Source organism: Fundulus heteroclitus, unplaced genomic scaffold (assembly GCF_011125445.2).
Source record: "Fundulus heteroclitus isolate FHET01 unplaced genomic scaffold, MU-UCD_Fhet_4.1 scaffold_304, whole genome shotgun sequence".
In the NCBI taxonomy this organism is placed as follows: Eukaryota; Metazoa; Chordata; class Actinopteri; order Cyprinodontiformes; family Fundulidae; genus Fundulus; species Fundulus heteroclitus.
Window position 1 is genome coordinate 108,885 of NW_023396714.1, and position 21,778 is coordinate 130,662.

Below are 21,778 nucleotides of genomic sequence, written 5' to 3' on the forward strand. Positions count from 1 at the left end.
AAGATCGATGCAAAAATTGAATTGGTCCGCAGCTTCTGAAAAAAAAAAAGTAAAGGCAGTGGCTGATGAGCGGGTGGAGGGAGAATGTATTCTCGCCGTAACGTGGTTACCGCAGTGGGCTTTGAGGGAGATTTTGAGTGACATCAGAGCGGCGGCACAACTCCATCAGTGGCCATATCATGAGGGATTTCAGGGATGCGGAGGCTGCCGGGGGTGGCAGCGGGAAACGGAACAAGTCAAATAGATTTCTGATGAATCTTGGCTGTGTTTTCAATTTTTTATTTTTAAGTACAAGAGCAACATTGCAGGTACCAAATAAATCCAGAACATCGATGGATGTGAATGTGCAGTGATGCCCAGAGCTGCGTGTGGCCGGGATCTGAGGTGCATCCCTGCTTTAGCCTCATGCATGAATTAAAACTCTAAGCTGGGATTTAAGGTAAACCAGCAGGAGTTGTTTACTGCCTGATTTCCTCATGAGCCATTACACCGAGCTGCAGACGGCCTGTTTCAGGTTGGAGGGTGGACAGGTTTAGATCACATGTATGGCGGACAAACGTAATGGTAGCGAGTTTATTACTACTGTCACTGTTTTACTCTCAGTGAGGGCATGTCAGGTTTTTTAAGAAGGAAAGTTAAGCTTATGGATAAACAAGCTGTAAGTTACAGGAAGTAAACTGTTAAGTTCCAGGAGGTAACGTGTACATTCTTACCTTTAACCTTTAAATTTCAACTTCTTTAAAACTAGCTTGTAGGTTCCACATAGTAACCAGGTGGGAAAATAACCTGCAAGTTCTGAAAAATGTGAAATGTATAAAAAAAAAATTTTTTTTTTTAAAAACTTGAGTGCCTGAAAGTATCCTGTAATGTGCTAAGAACCTGTATGTTTCAGAAAGTAAAGGCTGGTTCACACGGCAGGATTTCTAGCCTGATTTTCACCCTGATCTTCCCCTTCTGAGAGGCGACGATTATCTGCGTGTGTCTTAAAATAATCTTGAGATATTCCTGCTGTCTGCGGTGTGTTAGATTAGAGGTCTGTGTGACCTCTAATTGAGGATATTCAACATGTTGGGTTGTCTTGCCCCGGTAACTTGGCGTTTGTGGTGTCCTCCGAGGACAAACGAGCAGGCAGCCTGTTGAATGTGTCGTTAGCCAATCAGAAAGCGAGGTGAGGGATTCCCAGAGAGAAAAAAGTGCAGTGAGCGTAGAGACCCCCCTGTCTCCACTTCCATACCCAGTGCCTTTTCTTTTTGTTGTGTTTTGTCTCCATTAAAATCAGCCCACAAACTATCGCCATTATTCTTCCTGGTCGTCCATGTTTATTTACTCTGAACTCACTTTTGATCTTGAGAGGATTCACAAGATTTGCCGTCTGACATCTGGATGATCTTAAGTGAAATCTGTTGTCTGGTGATGTGGTGAACTCACCGTCTGACCGGACACCACACACTGTACGACCAATCCTCTTTTATCCACGATTTTTTTATGTGTGGCATCTCTCAGGCTTTAAAAAGACGGACGACTATTTTAAAATCCTGCCGCGTGAACAACCCTTAGTTAAGAAAATAATCTGGCAGTTTTTGAAACAAAGCTTCCAGGTTCTGGAATATAACTGGAAAATTCCTGTAAGTTCAATAAAAGTAAATTGATTGCAAGAAGGTAACCCTTTTGAAAAATAACTCTCAAGTATCAAAAAGGAAACAGGAAGTTCAATAAAAAACGGACTCCCTGGAAGTAACCTGTAGCGTACATGATGATAACTTTAAGTAACCTGTAAGTTACTTCTAAGTTCTGAAAAATAACAGGATTATTCCACAATGTGACCTTTAAGTTTGATACAAAATAACTTTAGTTCAAGAAAGTACTTAGAAAGTAAGGTACAGAAAGTAACCTTTGAGTTAAAATTTGTCATTTCTGCCTTATTACTTACCCAATTGTGTTAATTTGACCGTGTTAGGCTTTTAGTCTTAATTTTTAACGTGTAAAAAAAAATCTGGTTAACTTACAACGGACTCGAGGAAAAACATCTAAAGCTCCTCTATTCAGACATTTGCTGCTGCAGTGAGCTGAAGTATAATTACTGCTGGGAGAATATTTCCAAATTTCTGCATAAGTTTCCTCTCCTCAGCTGAACCAGCTGCTCCTGACAGGGCCTAAAGCTCAGAGGGGATCGAGCGTTTTCCGTTGCAGCTCCAAAACTTTGGAATGGATCGCCACTGCACATTAGACAGGCAACTTCTCTGTCTCATTTTAAAACTCTTCTTAAAACCCACCTCTTTTCTTTGGCTTTTGACACCATGTAGAGCGTTGATTTTATGTATATACATGCATATTCTTATCCTGCGCGGGCAGTGCTTTTTACTTATTTTTATTTATTTTATCTTTTTGTGCAGCACTTTGGAAACCTTGTGTTTGTTTAAATCGTGCTATATAAATAAAGTGGATTGGGTTGGATTGAACCTTTAGGTGCCTGTAGTGAGAGTGATGGAAAGGTGTTAGAGAGACCAGGGTGTCTCGATCGCTGCCTCATAGCTCGTCTCGTCTAGACGTCGGCCGGAGAAGAGCCCGGCCTGAGCCAAAGGTCGGGAGGTGAGGCTGACACTGATGAACGCTTGTGTCTTCGCCGCTTGGAAAAGCATCCCAGGATCAGTCTTAGGGCAAATGTTTTTAAACCTCCAGGGCGTGAGAGGTTGTCGCCAAATGTGCCACTGCTGTGATGAAACTGATGCCTGGCTAAACGTCAAGAAAACGCACGAGACTAGCGTCCGGCTTCTCCATGACTGCTGATGGGAGAATATTGGGGATCTGTCATGGTGTCTACCCTTTGAGCTTGTTTTCTCCACCTTATCTGTGAACAAACCTCTCCATTATTAACCCCCTCCGCCCCCTGAAAGCCCGCACACATGATCTCACCCTCCCTGAATGTGCATTTGATTGTGAATACATTAGTTCTTCAGGCCTTCTGTTTGGGCCACATATGAAGGAAGCTGCTTGTTTTCTGCCCTGTCGACAGCCGAGCGACGCCGTAGCCCGAGGCACGTGACTCCGTTTAAGGAGCGCCGCCCATGCAGCGCTGCCACGCCGTCCGGTTAAAGAGCGAGCCGCCGCGATGGTGGCGGGCCCGTTCGCTGGCAACTTCCAGCGTCGCGGGCTGATCTACTGAACAGGAACATTGTTTTACAACCAGCAGCGCATCCATCATTCTAACTACTAGAGAGCCAGTGGAAATGATGAGGGGGGGGGGGGGCACTGTGGCGATAACAGCTGAAGATTCGCTGCTGTCATGTATCGTTGCCTCTCGCCCGAGATGATGCCTCTGAGAGGGGAGGCTTTGTTTGAAACAATCGCGCTCAGAGAGGCTTAAATGGATGCCATCTGTGTCTTCCTGTCTTCATTTAGATCGGCTGAAGGCAGAAGTTGTCGTTTGCCGAATTCCCAGCAAGCCGCGGGGCGCCTCGACCGCTGGTGTGTCTCACTCTGTTTGTGCTCCTCTATGCCAACGTTGTCGCCTGTAAGCCTCCCAGCTCTGCAAATCCAGCGTCGCCGATAGCATTTGGCCGATCCTTCTCGAGTCGCTCTGTTTTGCCTTGTGTTCAAATCCACCTCTGACAACCACGAGCAAACATGGAGGCAGCAGGTCACTCCGCCGGCCCCTCCAACGGGCCGCAGCGCTGGTTGACGCCCGTGACGCCATGTCTCGCCTTTTGACAACCCTTATCTTTGGCTTCCTGCCCTACCTTCATCTTCAAGTTTATATTGCGCTCATTAAATACCGCGTAAGTGAATAGTCCACTGTTTGGCCTGCCACCTTTTTTTTATTATACAAGGCTGTTGCTTTTGTAAACGGAGATAAGAGCGAGTGGGCTCAGGAAGTTCTGGAGTGTCTGGCCTCTGCTAAATGGGCTTTAAAATCTTGGAAACGTATTATAGCAGCGTCGTAAAAACATAAAGGTTGTTCGCCACAATAGTCACGATAGAGCAATGTAAATACAGTTGCCTCGCCTCGAGGTATTTACAGCTCTTGAAGCCGATTGCAGCCTTAAACTTCAACCCCTACCTCTTTATGGATCTTTTTATGTGACAAAATGTGATTTTAAATTTGTGTAGGGTGTCGAAACAATATCCCATAAAGAAATATGACGGTCATGATATGTTTGGTCAAAGTCGTCAACAATGGTCCCAAACGTACAGCCAGAGCCACACGGGAGCAGTTCAGATTTAAAGCACAATCACGCCCAAAGTGCAGACCTTAATTTAACTGAAAACTTGAACTTGCACCGAGACTTGAGATCTGATCGCTCTTCATCCGACCTGACTGAACTCGGAGTGTTTGGGTGGGAAATACTGAGTGAAAAAGTCCGACTCTGGGCTGATGGAGACATACTCAAGCAGACTTTCACGTGACTTCGGCCCAATTTGTTTCTGGAAAGATCCGTCTCGGCAACGTTAAATGCAAATGCACGCCTCACTTTTCCCCCTCCTACCAATCACATTAAAGTTTGTGGCTGTAATTAGTAATTAACATTTTTAGGCCCAGATACCAATACCATCTGTTTGAAATTGATGTGTGTATATGTGAAGAACTGCATGCTACTTAGAGTAATAGAACTTTTTAATTGCCTACCTGGAATGGGTGACAATAGTTGAATAAACTTTTGGCTCTCAAAGGCCAAGATAGTGCAACATTCGTGAAATTATAACATGTATAATAGTAGTGCAACAGTAAGACAGTAAAATTGCATTTATAATTGAATAATCTCTTTTAAACCCTTAGTTTTGGCTCTCAAATGCCAAAATAGTGCAACTTTCATGAACTTATATAACATGTATAATACTAGTCGGTATAGAGTAGGCTGCGTTCAAGTGACATACAAACATCAAAATGGTATTAGTGCCCTATTTGTTGGTACTCGCCGATACCGATACCATCATTTTAGTGCTGGATCGGGGCCCCGTCCGCTACTGGTATCGGTATCGGTGCAACACTAGCTGTAATGTGGCAAAAAGTGTAAAGGCTCAGTCAGTAAAAGTACCTTTACACAGTATATAAACGGGGCGAGGCCAGGTTTCCCTCCATAGATTGGGGCTGTGCTCACCTTGCCAGTTTTCTTTTTCTTTTTCTTTTTTCTCTCTTCCCCTCGCTGTTGCAAGACAAACAAGCTGACAGCAGCAGCAACACATGTGAGTAATGCGCCAGCAGCCAAGTCAAACATTAAACCCTAAACCAAGCATGTATGAATGAGCTCTGAATGGCTGCCAGAGGGCCCTGATATACCACTGTACACACATGTATCATCCGCAGAGTGGCCGGCCGCACAAAACAATGGATTTAGCCGTACAGTCCCGACAGCGGGCGTCCGTCAGGAGAAATGTTTCCGTCTCAGCCGGACGTGACCGCTTAAGCAACGAGAGCGGCGCATAAAGTCCGCCAGCGGCCAAAAAACCGAGAGCTTGTGCAGAAAACATGATCGCAGGAGGCGGAGGCATTTTTCCACGTCTGCTACACAATAGTAGGGAGTTATCAGCCGTGGCTCATTAATTAGCTCAATTAGCCCCGCTGTAGCCCGCACGCCCTCTCCGACAGTTTACTCTCACCAGATAAGTTTGTGGGCTTCCTTATCGGACACATTAATCACTTCGGGCTCCGCTGTTTGCTGTTGCATTCATGCCTGTTATCTGCGGTGGAGTCGGCGGAGGGTGCGGCGACGCAGGGGGAAAAAGAAAGGAGGCGAGCTATGTCCTGCGCGCGCGTGTGGCGGATGTTTGACTGTCATAACTGGGTGTTTTTTTTTAATCGTTTCTTTTACTGCCCGGCGTCGCCAGAAAACAAGATGTGTTGTCGGAGCGGCCGGGGGAAGTCACCCGGCGGGGGTTCATTTGTTTGCGGGAGGTGAAGAGGGAAACTTGATTTTCTCTCTATCTGTTTAACAGCAAAGTGACCCCGGCCTTGTTAGTCAATAAAGGTCCAGGACCATCTGGGATTGGTGGATTGTTCTCAGGCCGTCGCCTCAGGAAGCGGCGGCACTCAGGGCCACCCTGAAGTGGAGCAGCTCTCCCAGCTCTTTGAAGACTTTTCCTCCCTCACTTCTGTCTGATCCATCTTTATCCTCTCCTCTGCCTGCCGCTCTCTATCGGTTTCACTCATCCTATTCTTCATGCTCCCTTTTATCCCGGGATCACTTCTTTAGCCCTTTGATTTGCATGTCAAAACCTCCATGCATTTACCCCCCTCCCGGGGTTTGAATGTTATTAATGCTAATTGGAGGCGGAGAACTCCTTTAAGAAGTTCTCGGCAGGTCTGTTTGTACACCTGGTGGGGTTTCTGTGTGTGTGTGTGTGTGTGTGTGTGTGTGTGTGTGTGTGTGTGTGTGCATCTTATGCCCCAGCCTTAACCCCTTTCTCATCCACACAGGTGTATCTATCTGAGTAAATGAATGACCAAAAACATTCATCTATTTTAATAATTCAATTTAAACTTGTGCGTTTTATGCATTCATTAGTCACGGCGTAATAATATTGCTATAGTGTTTCTTTCATAGACATAGACAGCTTTATTTGTCATTTTGTATGCACAAAGTGCGCACAGAACGAAATTTCGTTTGCACACAGCTTGAAAAATCACAGTGGATTGCACTAATTTTCAGGGTAAAGATGCAGCAGCGATTTATGTAAACAATTGAAATGTAAACGATGTAAAACAATGTAACAATGTAGACAATGCAGGGGAAATAGAAAGTGTGATTTCGCCTATTTTGTAGTTATGGATTGCAGCAACTGAAAAAATCCAACGCTCAGTTTCTCAGAAAATGCGAATTTTACCAAGGACCAATAAAGAACGGATTTATGACGCAGAAACGTTAAAGTCATGGCCATGTCAAGGTCTGCACGATCCTGGGAGAGACTACTGACTTGACATTTGTCTGGCAGGCATTCATTAACATCCTCCAGGAGGACTGTAAGCCACAAAATGTCGATTCTTAATGAGCTGGGTTTCCACAGAGTACTGAATCCAAGAATATGTTAATGGTAAAATTAGGTGGAAGGAAAACCTGCGGTAGGGGAAAGGATTCAAGCATCAAAAATAACCAAAGCAATGAGACCTAAACTGGTCAGACCTAAACTTCATAGAGACTAAAGTGATTATTGTGAAGAGGAAGATGAGGGACACCAGACCCAACAATGCAGACGAGCTGAAGGCCGCTATTAAAGCAACATGGACTCCTATTCCACCTCAGCAGACCCACAGGCTGACACCCCCCCACCCCCCGGCCAAGTATTGACCGCATATACTGTTCAGTACATGGACATACCTTTCACACTGCAAAAACGGACTTAAAAATAAGTAAAATGTTCTTAAAATTTGTGTTTTGTCTTTGATTTGAGCAGGTAAATTGTATTATCTGCCAATGGAATGAGTATTATTCACCCATAAAATAAGATCATTAGACATCCTGCACTTGAAATAAGATGATGGAGATGAGTTGTTCCTATTTTAAGTGCAAAGATCTTATTCCAATTGGCAGATCATCTTATTTACCTGCTCAAATCAAGGACAGATACACTAATTTTAAGAAAATTTTACTTATTTTTAGTTCCGTTTGTGCAGTGCAGCAGGCCCACCTTTCTGTTTTTAATCTAAAACTTTATTGGTTTTAATGTTCTCGTTTTCAGCCAAGCTGTATTTTCAGTTTCCATAACTCATAGTTCTCTAAATTAACAGAAATGAACATATCACCCTCTGTGTAATGATTACATATTTTTGAGTTTCACTTTATGAGTTGAATGAATGGACTAAATAACATTTTGAGTGAGATTTTAATTTACTGAGGTGCAAAAATTTTTCGTAGGTTGATATTTTACAGATATTTTTGTACTCACCCAGTTATTTGCTGTTTATATCACTTAAATAAAGATCAAATACTCTGTTAACTTTCATACAAGGATGATTGAGTTGTAAAAATATAACTTGTTTTCAATATTTTTGACAAAAACCCTTATTAAATAACTGCCTTTTACTTTAAACCTGCATAAGACAAACCCAAAAAGGTGACAGGGGCATTTTCAGGATGAATTGTAAAAATATAACTCAAGTTTAAGTATAGAAGAAATGTCTAGTCAGACCCGGTAGGATCTGTAAGAGTCTGTTTTGTACTTCCAGGGGGAGATTTATGAGCAGGAATGAAGTGGAGGGTGAACCGAATCCCAGTTTTGTCTCATCTTATCTGATCCAGCTTTATTTCTAAAGCTCTTTAAAACAAAACATACAGTGTTTATACCAAAAGACAACTAAAAAAAAAACCATACAACACATGCAAAACAGGTCAAAACTAATAAAATAGAGTAAAAATCTACGTCAGGAGGCCAGAACAAAGAGACGAGTCTGAAGAAGTGGTTTAAAACTACAGAGAGAAGAAGCCCGATGCGTATAAGAGTATTTATGATTGTGCTGAGCTCAGCGAACAAGGTTCCTCCCTCTGTGTGCACCAGCACTGAGGGAACGTTACAGGCTGTGTTGTCCCGTTGGCACAAACAGCAGAGGAGCTCCAAAAAACATGAAAGTTTTAAAATGACACTTCTGGCTAAGCTCGAGTCCCTTTAGACGAGTTAAGGAGGCAGGTTGGGGTTTAAAGGCCCATTCATACCTCACGTAAAAGACGGATACGGATACATATGGAGTGTTTCATATGTTCTAACCGTCGATTTCGTCCGTATGATTTCGTCCGTATTTTGACACGAAAATTGGGAGCTTACGATTACGGACGAAACGGATCAATACGGAGCAATACTACCGGAAAAGGTGGGGGCGCTATTGAGTTTGTAGTACAATATGTCAACAAAATAACAAAGAAGGTTAGACTTCTGGGCTTTAAACAATGGCGGGATTCGAGGAACGACTTGCGAAGCTTGTCCGCAACTACCCACACATATATGATGTGTCGAGTCCGGGGCACAGGGACAAAATAAAAAGTTTCTAAATAGTTTTCAAGAAATCGGGGAAGCTCTGGGCATGACGGGGGATGTCATAAAATCCAAGTGGACCGCAATTAGGGAGCGCTGTGTGCGCGCTCATAGCAAAATAAATAATTATAAAAAAGTGGCGATGGAGCAAATGGGACGTCTGCAGCAGGCCTTCCAATTTTACAACGCCTGGTGTGGCTGAGCCACTACATTTCAGCCACCTAGAGGAAAATATTGGTTATGGTGCACCTCAACATAAAAGACGGACGGAGGTATGAGGCAAGGCAAGGCAAGGCAAATTTATTTATATAGCACAATTCAGTACAGGGACAATGCAAAGTGCTCTACATGATTAAAATATAGCAAATTAAAACAGAATAAAAGCAAGTAGGAATAAAATGTAGATAGAAATTAGAACAAAGAAGTGGTGATTCAGTTAACTAGAACAGTTGAAGGCAATCCTAAACAAATGTGTTTTTAATCTTGATTTAAAGGAACTCAGGCTTTCCGCACCTTTACAATTTTCTGGAAGTTTGTTCCAGATAAGTGGAGCATAGGAACTAAATGCTGCTTCTCCTTGTTTAGTTCTGGTTCTAGGTATGCAGAGAAGGCTGGAGCCAGAAGACCTGAGTGGTCTGGATGGTTGATACACTGATAACAAGTCTGTGATGTATTTAGGTGCTAAGCCATTCAGGGATTTATAGACTAACAGAAGTATTTTAAAGTCTATTCTCTGAGATACAGGGAGCCAGTGTAAGGACTTTAGAACTGAGGTGATGTTCTCTAGTTTCTTAGTCTTGGTGAGGACGCGGGCAGCAGCGTTCTGGATCAGCTGCAGCTGTCTGATCCACTTTTTGTATGAAGGAGTCAACGGATAGAACGTACAGACAGTAATACGGACGTGTAGGCCAAACGATGAATGGACCTTAATGCCGGCAGCGTTTCACATCCCAGAACCAGGATCGGTCCAGCGGTAGCGCTCGTTGCGGCGACCTGAGGGCGCGGATGTCGACGGGACTAAAAAGGGCCGCGCTGGAAGATACGATCGCCTTCGGCACGGCGGGCGATTAAGCCGTCAGAGCCCGGCGAGTGTGACGAGTAAAGAAAGAAACGACGTCTGATGTTTGCGTTTATTTCACCATCAGGGGTGTGGCTGTCCGCAGAGGAGGGGGGGGAGCGGCTTTCCGCTACGGTTAGCACGCGTGGCACTGTGGGAGCAAATTGGATTGGTACTACAGTATGTAAGCCTGCTGTTACATCCTGACGAGCGCAGACAAACAAATTGGATTGGTGGCGTGTAAATCCAGAGCAGTTTGATGAGCCGGAGGGGCAAATTGAATTCTCAACAATGTAAATCTGCATCAGCTCGATGGCTCCCCCCCCCCCGCCCCGACTCCGCCGCTTAAATCACGCGATGGTTTCCCCCCCCGCCCCCCCCCACTCGCCGTTCCAAGGCACAATTGCTCATGGCCATTTGCTGCGGCGCCTAATCTGTTTTTGATGGCCGTGCCGGGGTGTAGCTGTGCATATGGGCAACTGAATCTCCCTCTGGCCCGCTCCGCCGAAATCACACTTGTTCTGGCTTTTTTTTGTGTGTGTGTGTGTGACACACACAATCACACACACACACACACACACACACACAAAACCTGCACATTTGGCAGAGAAAGATTGCTTTGATAGAGCCGTCCTTGTGTGTTGATTCAAGTGATTACTCAGATGATTGGTCATATTAATGGACCTCCTGTTTTCTTGGTGATCTCTATCGCCGAGATGACAGATGATATTTATTTCTCTATTTTTTTATTTTTTTCAAACTCTGAAATTATGTTCATTGGCATCTCTTTTTTTTTTTTTTTTGAGAAAGTCGTCACCAGGAGATGAAGAGGGGGGGTGATGTGTCTGAAATGTAGCTTTCCCTTTTTTTTTCTCCGCAGTTATCCGTACAGCGAGGACAGCCACAACCCGAAGCAGTACATGAACACCAGAGTCCCCGCCTGGTGCGACCGCATCTTCATGTCACCCAGTGCTAAAGAAATGCTGGAAAAGGTGAGCCCAACAACTTCACGTCGCAACCTAATTTACATCCGACTGTCTCTTTTCAGCTTTTTTACCCCGTTGTGATGTCAAAAAACACAAACTTTAAGGGCTTTTATTTTGGATTATATGCGACAGACCAGCAGAAAATAGTGCTGCTTGTGTTGCGTTCGTTTCTATTCACTCCCCCTTTACTCTGATTCCACCAAATACGCTTCAGTGCGACCGACTAGAACAGAAGTCAACTAATTGGTAAAGAGAGTCCCCCATGTGTCCTTTTTTTTTTTAGACAACATAAGTGAACAAACAGAATCATGAAGACAGCAGGGTTGGGTTTTAAACTGCAAAGACATGGCCGCTCACTCACAGAGACATAACTCTAGTTAAAGAGAGAAGCAGCTAAGCGGACCGTCGTGCCTGTGGAGGAGCTGCACACATCCACGGCTCAGGTGGAAAAATTGATGCAGGATGGGAACAATGTTGAAAGAAAGCCAGGAGAGGATTTCTACAACTCATGTAAGGGACACGGCAAACATGCGTAAGATGGGGCTGCATCTTTTGTCTACATTCAAAATGTTATCTGTGGGGTATAAAAACCGAATGCACCGTACTTATATGTGAGGGCGGTGTTACATTGGTTTAGGTCAAATGGCCCAGTTAAAGTTCAAATTTAAGGAAAACTATTGTCTACAAACAACCTGAACCCGCACTGCAAAAACGGACCTAGAAATAAGTAAAATATTCTTTAAAATGAATGTATTTGTCCTTGATTTGAGCAGGTAAATAAGATCATTTGCCAATGGAATAAGATGTTTGCACTTAAAATAGGAACAATTCATCTTCGTCATCTTATTTCAAGTGCAGGATGTCTAAATATCTTCTTTTAGGGGTCAAAATACTCATTCCATTGGCAGATAATATTATTTACCTGCTCAAATCAAGGATAAATACACTAACTTTAAGAACATTTTACTTATTTTTAGATCCGTTTTTGCAGCGACTTTTGTTAAAGAAACCTTTTAGGTCTCTAGCTGCTCAAGAGATAATAACCCTGAGAAGCTCCGCCTGTCACTGCAGGAAACGTTGGTCCTACAATCTATGGAGTAAATAAATGTAGAAGACAATATTGAAAAGTCGTGTATCCCTCTACTTCACCAGTATGCACTGCTTTGTGTTGATCACGTAAAATCTAAATAAAACAGTTTCACCATCATAATGTGAAAAGTTTAAGCGGTGTGAAGACTTCTGCCTGCCTGTGCCGACCCACGCTGCTGCTGAATCTCCTTCTGACCCACCGAGCCACGGGTGAACCCAGGCTGTATCGTCTTCCTCGTAAAGCCTCATCTTCCTCAGAGAGTTGAACCCCTGTTTACCTTGGGATGCGCCTCAGAATTACAAACAGCAGCCAATCTGCCACCTTTTTGCTCTCGTCCTCGCACAAAACCAGCCGCTGCTGTCTGTTCACTCCTGACTCATTAGTCTGTTTGCCGGATTACCCGGTGATCCTGCGAGCAGCCGAGCGCCGCTCGCCCACATTTGGTTTACTCCTCTTCTTCACCGTTGGACAAACACGTCTTTAAAACCCATGCCAGCCACTAAGCCCACGACGTTAAAAACGTAATCTTCAGCGTTTTGGACTTCCAGACTTTGGTATTTCAGCCATCAGGCTCCCTTTGCGCTGCCTTTCGTCTGTAAATGTGTGTGGGAGAGGTGCTGCGGTGTGTCGTACCGTACCCGTCCACAGCGGGGGGGCCTCAGGAAGTTTGACTCTTTTGTCTTCAACAAATGAGAAGAAATCCCTTCCTGATCTTTCTTCTTCAGCGACTGAAGCCTCAATGGACGTCTGCAGCCTTTCCAAAGTCCTCCCTCTGGAACAAAAAGTTTTAGGAAACCTCAAAGCATTTAAGAAGTCCCTCTTCAATGTTCAAAGGTGCCGCGCATCACAGCATAGCAAGACCAAAACGATTTGCATTTAACGTCGGGTGTCCAGACATTCACAACAGCTTCCGAAACTGGTTTTCTACATGAAGCGAATTAGGCTACGTTCACACTGCAGCCTGAAGTGACCCAATTCCGATTTTTTTTGCCCATATGCGACCTGAATCTGATCTTTTTTCATGACAGTCTGAACAACACAGATCAGATTTTTTCAAATGCGACCCAGGCCTGCTTGGATATGTGGTCCTGAATCCGATACGTATCTGATCTTTTCAAATGCGACCTGTGTCTGTACGGCCGGGTCGCATCTATCGGACCTGTATGTCACTGATACTCGACAAACGTCACTATTCTGCGTCCTGCTATGCAGAAGCGGGAAGAAAGACGACACCCATAGCGGACTACAATGAGAAGAGCATCAGTGGAGAGAAAGCTCCGGTTAGAAAATAAATTAATGACCTCAAAATGAGCGCCAGCATTATAATCCATGTTTACTTCCACAAACACTGAGGACGCGTGCTACGTGTGACGTCATCGTGTCCTCGAGTGCGCATGCGGGACACTTCGGTTGAACGCATTCAGTTCACACAGGAGATCACATACAAGTCGCATATATTAGGAAATGTGAACGACCACGCAAAAAAGATCCGATTTCACAAAAAGATCGGAATTGAGCATTAAGACCTGCAGTGTGAACGTAGCCTTAAAACCTCAAAAGGAGTGAAGCACGTATCTGGAACGGGACGTAGCAGATCTGGTGCTGCTGGTAAAAGGCACTGACGGTGAGCAACGTTGCCATGTCTCCACAAAGCAGGAGGTTTGCCGGCCTTAGCGCCACGCCAGGACGGAAAGACATCAGCAATGACCGTGGAGAGGCAGCTGTTGGTCTGCGCAGTATTGGTCAAGGTTGCAGTGAAGATACCGGAATGTAAATGCAAAGTTCATAACACTTGGAATATATTAGCCAATGTCATGAACATTATAGACGCTGATAGTGCAGTAATGGTTTATTGTGCGGCTTTAGTTAAAGACCGTTTTCAAACGGGAGGAAGTCCATCCTTCTGCAGTTTATTCACAAGTAGGAAACATTTGAGACGGTTGTCGTTCATACTAGAGTTTGACGTCCCAGCAAATCCACCCCAAGGTCACCGGATGCGACACTCACACACTAATGTGAGGCCGTCTGTCCAACAACTGGAAACGAATAGAAACAAGGTTTTACAATGGTCCAAATGACTGTAAGATGCGTCTGGAAAAACTGGATGTCTGCAAACCTTCATGAACTGAAGCAACGGAGTTGAGACCGTGGGGCCAAAATGCCTCCGCAAAGGGGAGAGAGATTTAAAAAGTTAAACAGTAAACATCCACTGAGAGCTTTCAGTAAATAATGTTTGGTTGTCTCAGTTGTCTTTAGTCCTTATCTCTGCAGAATGATGGATAATTAGCTCTTCCTGGACTGACAGACAGCAACAGCTGATTCTGTAAGGGGCATTGCTGATATCTTCCCATCCTGGCATTGTGTTGAGAAGCAAATTATATAAACGGCTGCTTTTCTGGAGGCGTTATCATCATATCATCGCTTCATGCATGCTCAGTATGAGGGATTGCTGCAAAGCCATCAACAATGCAGACGACTGTCCACTGTGGCTCTACGCTCTTTCAGGAGGAGTGAATGCTGCTTGGAGAGACTTGATGCAACCTGCTGGGTTTCCTTAGAGAGGAAACTTTCTGACCAATCAGGAGGATTTGAGTGAATCTGACTTTGTAAAGAGCCTTGAGATGACATCTGATAAATAAAACTGACGTACATCTTAGGTTAGCTGTAGTTTCCAGTAGCTCTCGGGTAAGATCGAGCGATTTGCATCACATCCTCATTGGTAAAACCCAGGATTTCAGAGACGGCGTACTTTCTCGTTACCTTGCCTTAGGTACACGCAGTTTGCTCCATCAGCTTAATTGATCAGAATTACGCTAAAGGTGATTCTGGCTCACAGCTGCTTCCCTGTTTGCCCCCCCCCCCCTGAAGTGCCGGCTAATTGCTGGTAATGCAGGGCCGGAGTGGAACAGTTTAGTGCTTCCGCAGATTGGCTGATGATTCACCGGGCGCACGCTCTCAGCCTCTCTCAGCCTTACAGATTGTTGAGACATGGGCCCGTAAACAGCTCGGCATGCGGCGCCATCTATCATGGCACGGTCGGTTAACTCGCCATCATGTTATTTTCTGCTTGCCGAGCCCTAACACGCCAAAGGTTGCCCGCTGGCTGCGCGGCGCAGGCACCAGCTCCGGGAGCGCCGGTAATGAATGTTTAGCCGAGCGAGCGCTCCCTCCCTCCCTCCCTCCCTGCCAGAGAGGGGCCCCCGGGTAATTTGTTTATCTGTCTAAAGATTACGCAGCCCGAAAAAATCCACAATTTTATGCCGCCTTTGTAAATTACCAAGTGCGCGTTTGACGAATGAATCCGAGGCCGCGGGAGGCAGCGGCACACGAATAGAGAGAGGTGGCTGCTCGCCTGGTAAGAGGTAAGAGAGGTGGAGGCGGGCGGCGCGCTGACCCCGCTGCGCTCGCCGGATCGCGCCGAAGTTAATTCTGAATTTTGCTTTATCGCTCATTCCCAAGCCCCGTGCCTCCCTCCCTCCCCAGAAAATACACGGCTGTGGATGTGAGCGCGCGCCTCTTCAAAAACGCTTTAGCTCAACCAGACAAGCTATGATTTATTCTCCAGTCTGAAGACTCGTGTCTGTCTGTGTGTGTGAGCGGAGCAGCCTCTCGTCGTGCTCAGAGGGATCCAGAGGCGCCGTTGTCCCGCGCAGTGGGTTTGATCAAAAAGCAAATACCCAATTTGGGAGTTATTTCTGCTCTTTGCCACCCCCCTCCCCCCCCAGACCTGAGGTGAACATGATCAGGTGCAGCCTCCTGCAGAGCTCTGGGTGTGCTCCAAACCATTTGGGTGGAGAATTTCAAACCGGAACATTTGACGTTTTTTTTTGTTTTAGCGACTTATTTTAGAATGACACGCGTGTTCATGTAATATATTACACACGTGAACTCATATTTGTCTGCGTACCTTTTTCATATGAGCTGCTGAGTTTAAATGTTTCTGCATTTCTACCCGACACATCAGAACCCTTTCTGAGACTGAAGGTCGTGGTGGAGCCCATGAAAGAGTTAGATTTTACAAGTCAACGTTTTATTATAGGTTAGTTTTTGTTAACGTTGACAGTTGTGGTTTAATGCTGATAAAAACAACAACAACACAAAATGCAGTTACTCAGAAAATGATAATGAAAAGATAAAGCATGTTTTAACACAGAAACAATAATATAATGTACAGTATCACTGCAAAAACGGATCCAAAAATATGTAAAATGTTCTTAAAGTTAGTGTATTTATCCTTGATTTGAGCAGGTAAATAATCTGCCAATGGAATGAGTATTTTTTACCCCTAAAATAAGATAATTAGACATCCTGCACTTGAAATAAGATGATGGAGATGAGTTGTTCCTATTTTAAGTGCAAAAATCTTATTCCATTGGGAAATTATCTTATTTACCTGCTCAAATCAAGGACAGATTATTATTATTTCAAGTGAATATATCTAATTATCTTATTTTAGGAGGAAAAATACTCATTCCAATGGCAGATAATCTTGTTTAATTGCTCAAATCAAGGATAAAAACACTTATTTCAAGAAAATTTTATTTATTTTAGTTGCCTTTTCGCAGTGTATGTGCTCCGCTCCTAACGCCTGAGCCCGTGTACGACACTTTTAATGTAGTCTGTGGTTCAGGAGCAGCTTGATGCTAGGAAGGCAACTGTTGTAGGCCATGTCCTGGATTTATGTCCTTGTGGAGGCTTTTCAATTGCCGTATTTAGTCCAGCTGTGAGTCCACACCATAGGAGTCCCCCTATGTGTATTTGTACTTGATTTGAGCAGATAAATAAGATGATCTGCCAATGGAACAGCTCAGCTCCATCGTCTTATTTTGAGTACAGTATCAGGGTTTCCCGCAGCGCTATCTTGGCGTGGCGGCCGCCACGCCAAACTCACGCTACCGCCACGCCAACATTCCAAAAAAAAAAAAAAAAAAAAGTGACGTTAACATGCGCTTTCGCGCGTGCGTGAATGGCATGGAAAAAACACATGGATACCCCCGCTCCGCGAGTCTGTCCGCGGAAAACGTGTCGTCGTCGTCGTCCCCCCGCTCCGCGGAAAACGTATCGTATCGCAAAATTGTCAGAAATGCAAACATATAATGAATCGCTACCATATATAAGTGTAACTTTTTGAACTGTATTTAGATCCTACCTTTGTCGGGCTGTAGGTGTGACAATGTTTTTATTTCTACTGAAATAATGACCACAGATGATTATGTGTTTGGTGTGGTGGCTTTGAACTGAAAGCTGGACTGCTGACGCTTCTTGGTTTTGTGTCTCTGCAGTCAGCAAGCGAGGACAAGTCAATAGTTTATGACAACATTGGGACAAATGTCTGCATGGGGGACCACAAGGTAACATTTTCACTATGTTTCACTGTGGCTGAATTTTCACTTTAAAAATAGTTGAAGTTGGCATCTATCTATCTATCTATCTATCTATCTATCTATCTATCTATCTATCTATCTATCTATCTATCTATCTATCTATCTATCTATCTATCTATCTATCTATCTATCTATCTATCTATCTATCTATCTATCTATCTATCTATCTATCTATCTATCTATAAAACACGGTGGTGGTACCATCATGCTGAGGGATTACTTCTCCTTTAAAGGAACTGTCGTTTCTGTGCAGGTGTTTTAATTTTGTCTCCCTTCTGATTTCGGTGTCTGCTAGAAAGCTGAAGATGAAGACATGTTTTTTTTATTTTTATTTCCTAGCATTACGATGTGTCAAAACGTACAGAGTAAGTCCATGAGAGGGAAGGTTAAGCTTAGCAACGGCCTAGCCAAAGGCCAGGAGTCCCTCTGACTGTAAAGCAGGTTTCTTCACAGTCTTAATAATATTAATAATAATAATAATACATTTTATTTCAAGCGCCTTTCAAAACACTCAAGGTCACCATACATGTAAAAACAATAAATGGTAAAAGCAGTCGTCATAATTAAAAGAAACAACACAAATTACACAGAGGAAAGTAATATAAAATCATAATGAAAAGGCAATCTTGAACATCTTAGAGGGTTTGGAGAACGTATGCCAGGCAGAGTGGGCAAATATTACAAAGATAGTATTTTTTTTATTTTTTTTATTTAGCTATAGTCCAAAGAAGACATGTGTGAACAGTGTTTTAGTTGAAAGCTGTCAGGCCGTTGCAGGGCTTTTTATTTTGTTTACACACATACAAGTGCTTTGATTCAGGTCTGTTGAAAAACCGCTGCAGCCTCCGAAACACACTTCAATGCTAAGACCTCAGCTGCAGCTCTGTTTAAAAAAAATAAAAAACTAAAAATGTCCAGTATAGTTGACACTCAGGCCCAAAAATGTGCAGTGGTGCTGTGTGAGTTTAACCTGCATGCTAAAGGTGCTGAGAGGTGAGAGGGGAGCAGCGCCTCCTCCGTTCACCTCCTCCCTCCTGACTGTGCTCCGTCTCTGTTCCCCCCTCTGCAGCCCGTCTTCCTGTCCTTCCAGTTATGCGAGGGGGCAGGTAAACGTAATGCAATTGAACACAAGTGTCCGTGTTGTGTGGTGCTGTGATTCTGTGGTAAATATCATTTTTGTTTATTTTCCTCATTAACATTCTTCCCATTGTTGCAACTGTTTGCTTTTTGATCCGCTCGCTTTCCTCGTTACCGCGGCATGAAAGCGTTTCCCGTCCGGAGAGTTTTATCCAGAGATAAAACCTCGTCAGGGGAAAGATTTCACACAACTGCTGAGGGGCTTAAAATGCCGCGGTCATTTTAAGACTGTTACTTACAAGCTAGGCCTTACATTTTTTTTTTATTATTTTATTTTAAACTGAGAGAAAGAGAAAGAGAGAGAGAGAGAATGTCCTGTAGGCGATAAAGTGCAAAAGTACTACTTGGACCCTTTCCCATTTTGTCACCTTAACAACCACAAACTTGAGTTTGTGAAGCTGGATGAAGCTAAACTCAAGGCAGCACTGGAAGAAAACACGTTAGACGCTGCAGATCGCCCGAGACTAGAGCGGAGGTTGGCTTTCCGGCAGGACGACCGCCCTGAATACTCAGCCAGAGCTACAGCTCGCTCAAGTTAGGGTGGCCTAGTCAAAGCCCAGACCTACACACTTACAGATGCTCTCCATCCGATTCGAGGTTTGTGGTGGTGACGGGACAAAATGTGTAAAACAAACAAAAAAAAAAAAGTTCCAAGAGTCGTGAATACTTTTGCAAAGCGCCGTAGTTTCTGTACTTCTAACCCTTCATGAGACGAATGTTTAATTTTTATTTTCTTCTTTCCCCTCCCTGCAGGGAATTCATGCCAAAGGGGGGTAGAAGATGTCCACGAAGAGCCTCTGTGAAAACATTGGTGGTTGGGGGGGGGTGGGACACACACACACACACACACACACACACATGCACAAACACACACACACAGTTTGCACAAGCACACACTGACGATCCCAGACAAGCTTCTTTTATTTTCAGCGGCGCTGGGTTTTTCGGGGGGTTTTCTCTCCATAAAACACTCGTGGAGATGCGGACGAGGGCCCCGGCTCCGCGCAGAGAGACGCACATTGCTGACCTCACCGTTGCCACGCAACCCCATTCCTCAGAAGAAGAAGAAGAAGAAGAAGAAGAGAGAGAGAAAGAAAGACAATCAAGGCGATGAATAAACCACCCTTCTTCCATGCCACAGTCTCATTTCCAAAACTCTAATCCAAATCAGTCATACTACATGCTTTTAGACACCATTTACTGGCCATTTTTTTAGGTATGCTTATATGTATAAAAGCTACTTTCCGGATATGTAAGGTGTTTTAAAAACAAACAAACAAACAAAACGAAACAAAAAAAAAAAAGCGGAAAAGAAAAAAAAAAAAGTGCAATGCAAAAAATGTTGTATATCTATATTGTTAGGTTTATTTGTACATTTGACAGTATAACATAGAGCCTTGGGCGGCTTTAGTGCACTTCTCTCTGACCAAACTTTACGGTCCCTGTTGGAACAAGTAGGACTTCCGAGCTTAGTTTATTATGAAACTATATGAAACTATATATATATATATATATATATACTTTTCATCCTGTTGCCTGACACGTCGGTGGACTTTTTTTTTTTTTTTCGTTTTATATGCTGTACTTTTTAAAAGAGATAACTTATGATTCGTACCAAAACGATTTGTGCCGACGCTGAGTGAGCGCTAGCGCCACGGAGAGCAGCGGAGGAGTTCAGGAAGAGCGCGGCGGAGAACCTCTTCAGTGATTTATCGCCTATCCAAGAATGTTTTACGCAGTGCCATAGACCATGCGAGTATATATATATATATATATCTATATCTCTATAGATATAGATATAGATACATATATATATATATATATATATAAAATATATATATATATAAGATGATGTTTGATATAAATAGCACCCTCACATTGTCATCATTATTCCTACTCTAACTTATTTCTATAATATTATGGTTCTGAATGTGATATTTTAGGTAGGTTTGGGTGTCCTTTTAAAATGTAAACTGTTTTCCTTCGTCTTTGATTTCTTTTTGTTTTGTTTTTTTTTGTTTTATTGTTACTGCGTTATGGTGCCAAGTATCCTACACAGACATGGAAGTGTGTAAGAGTTGAGAAATGTCGTCTGTAAAGGTGTTTGATTTCCGAATGTAAGACTCTAAGCCCTAAAGAAGAAGAAGAAGAAGAGCGGGGAGCTTTGCTTCTCCTTCCGGCGGCGCAGAGAGCCCTCAGGCAGAGCATTAAAGGGGCGGCGGACCGCAGAGACGGCAGCGTTAGTTTCTTATATTATTTTATTTTAATTTTTTTCATGCGCCACACTACAGGTTTCGGACTGTTTGAAGCCGTCAGACCGATTCTTTGTGATTTCTTCATTTGTTTCATCTAAATGAATCACAGCAAGTGGAAATAATTTTTTGTGCCTGCTGGAGGGTTTGTCATCTTTTGTTTGTTCTAGTTTGTAGGCAAAAAGCTTTTTTTTTTTTTTTTTTTGCTTTTTTTTTTGTTCCTGCTGGTCCTTCTGAGTATGCTGTAGGAGTTTAAGCCACGGTTGTTGTTTTTTTTTGTTTTTTGTTTTGTTTGTTTTTTTTCTTCACTCCATCTTATAAAAGCAGACAGAGATTTTATTCTAGCCCCTTCTCGAAGGCCTGGCCTCTATTGTTGGTGATGCAGTTCTTAAGCAATAAAAACCATTAGAGCTCAACACGTGTTCTGTCCTCTTTAATCGTGTTTTAGTTCAGAAGAGCCTCGCTTTTTAATACGATGCACTGTTTTCATCTGACGAGGCTCGTTAAGCATGAGACCCCATTTCTAAATTAAAATAATTCAATATTTGACTACTTTAATGTCTTCATTAATTTTACCTCTTGAAATTGTGTAGAAATTGACATTTCTTTATGTAGAATTAATTTTGAATTGGCAATACAAATATATTATTTCACTAAAACCTGTTTAAAGCTCTGTAAAGTTACTCTAAAAAATTTTTTTTTTTTTACATACAAGAAAAAAAAACAAGATAACATAAATTAAAATATTAATGTTAGTTTACCCTTAAAAATGAAGGAAGTGTCCCTGTTGATGGCAGCTGGATTATAAAATGTAAAACAATTCAGGAATAGTTCCTGGTTGGCCGGACCAGGCCTCAGCTGTAGGAGGTCAGCTGCAGTAGCGTGTACCGTCCGCAAGGGGCGCTCTTCTGTCC

The 21,778-nt window shown here is 43.4% G+C and overlaps 1 protein-coding gene across 1 annotated transcript in view; it reads left to right on the plus strand.

The window, feature by feature from the left end:
• The window catches only part of LOC105926161 (inositol polyphosphate-5-phosphatase A), a 93,493-nt gene extending 72,213 nt beyond the window's left edge, over nucleotides 1–21,280 (plus strand). Inside the window, exons 8-10 of the mRNA XM_036130234.1 lie at nucleotides 10,896–11,007; nucleotides 17,374–17,442; nucleotides 18,545–21,280. Of these exons, the coding sequence (XP_035986127.1) occupies nucleotides 10,896–11,007; nucleotides 17,374–17,442; nucleotides 18,545–18,631 (268 nt within the window). The 3' untranslated portion in view covers nucleotides 18,632–21,280. The remainder of the gene's footprint in view (nucleotides 1–10,895; nucleotides 11,008–17,373; nucleotides 17,443–18,544) is intronic.
• Nucleotides 21,281–21,778: the final 498 nt, after the last annotated feature.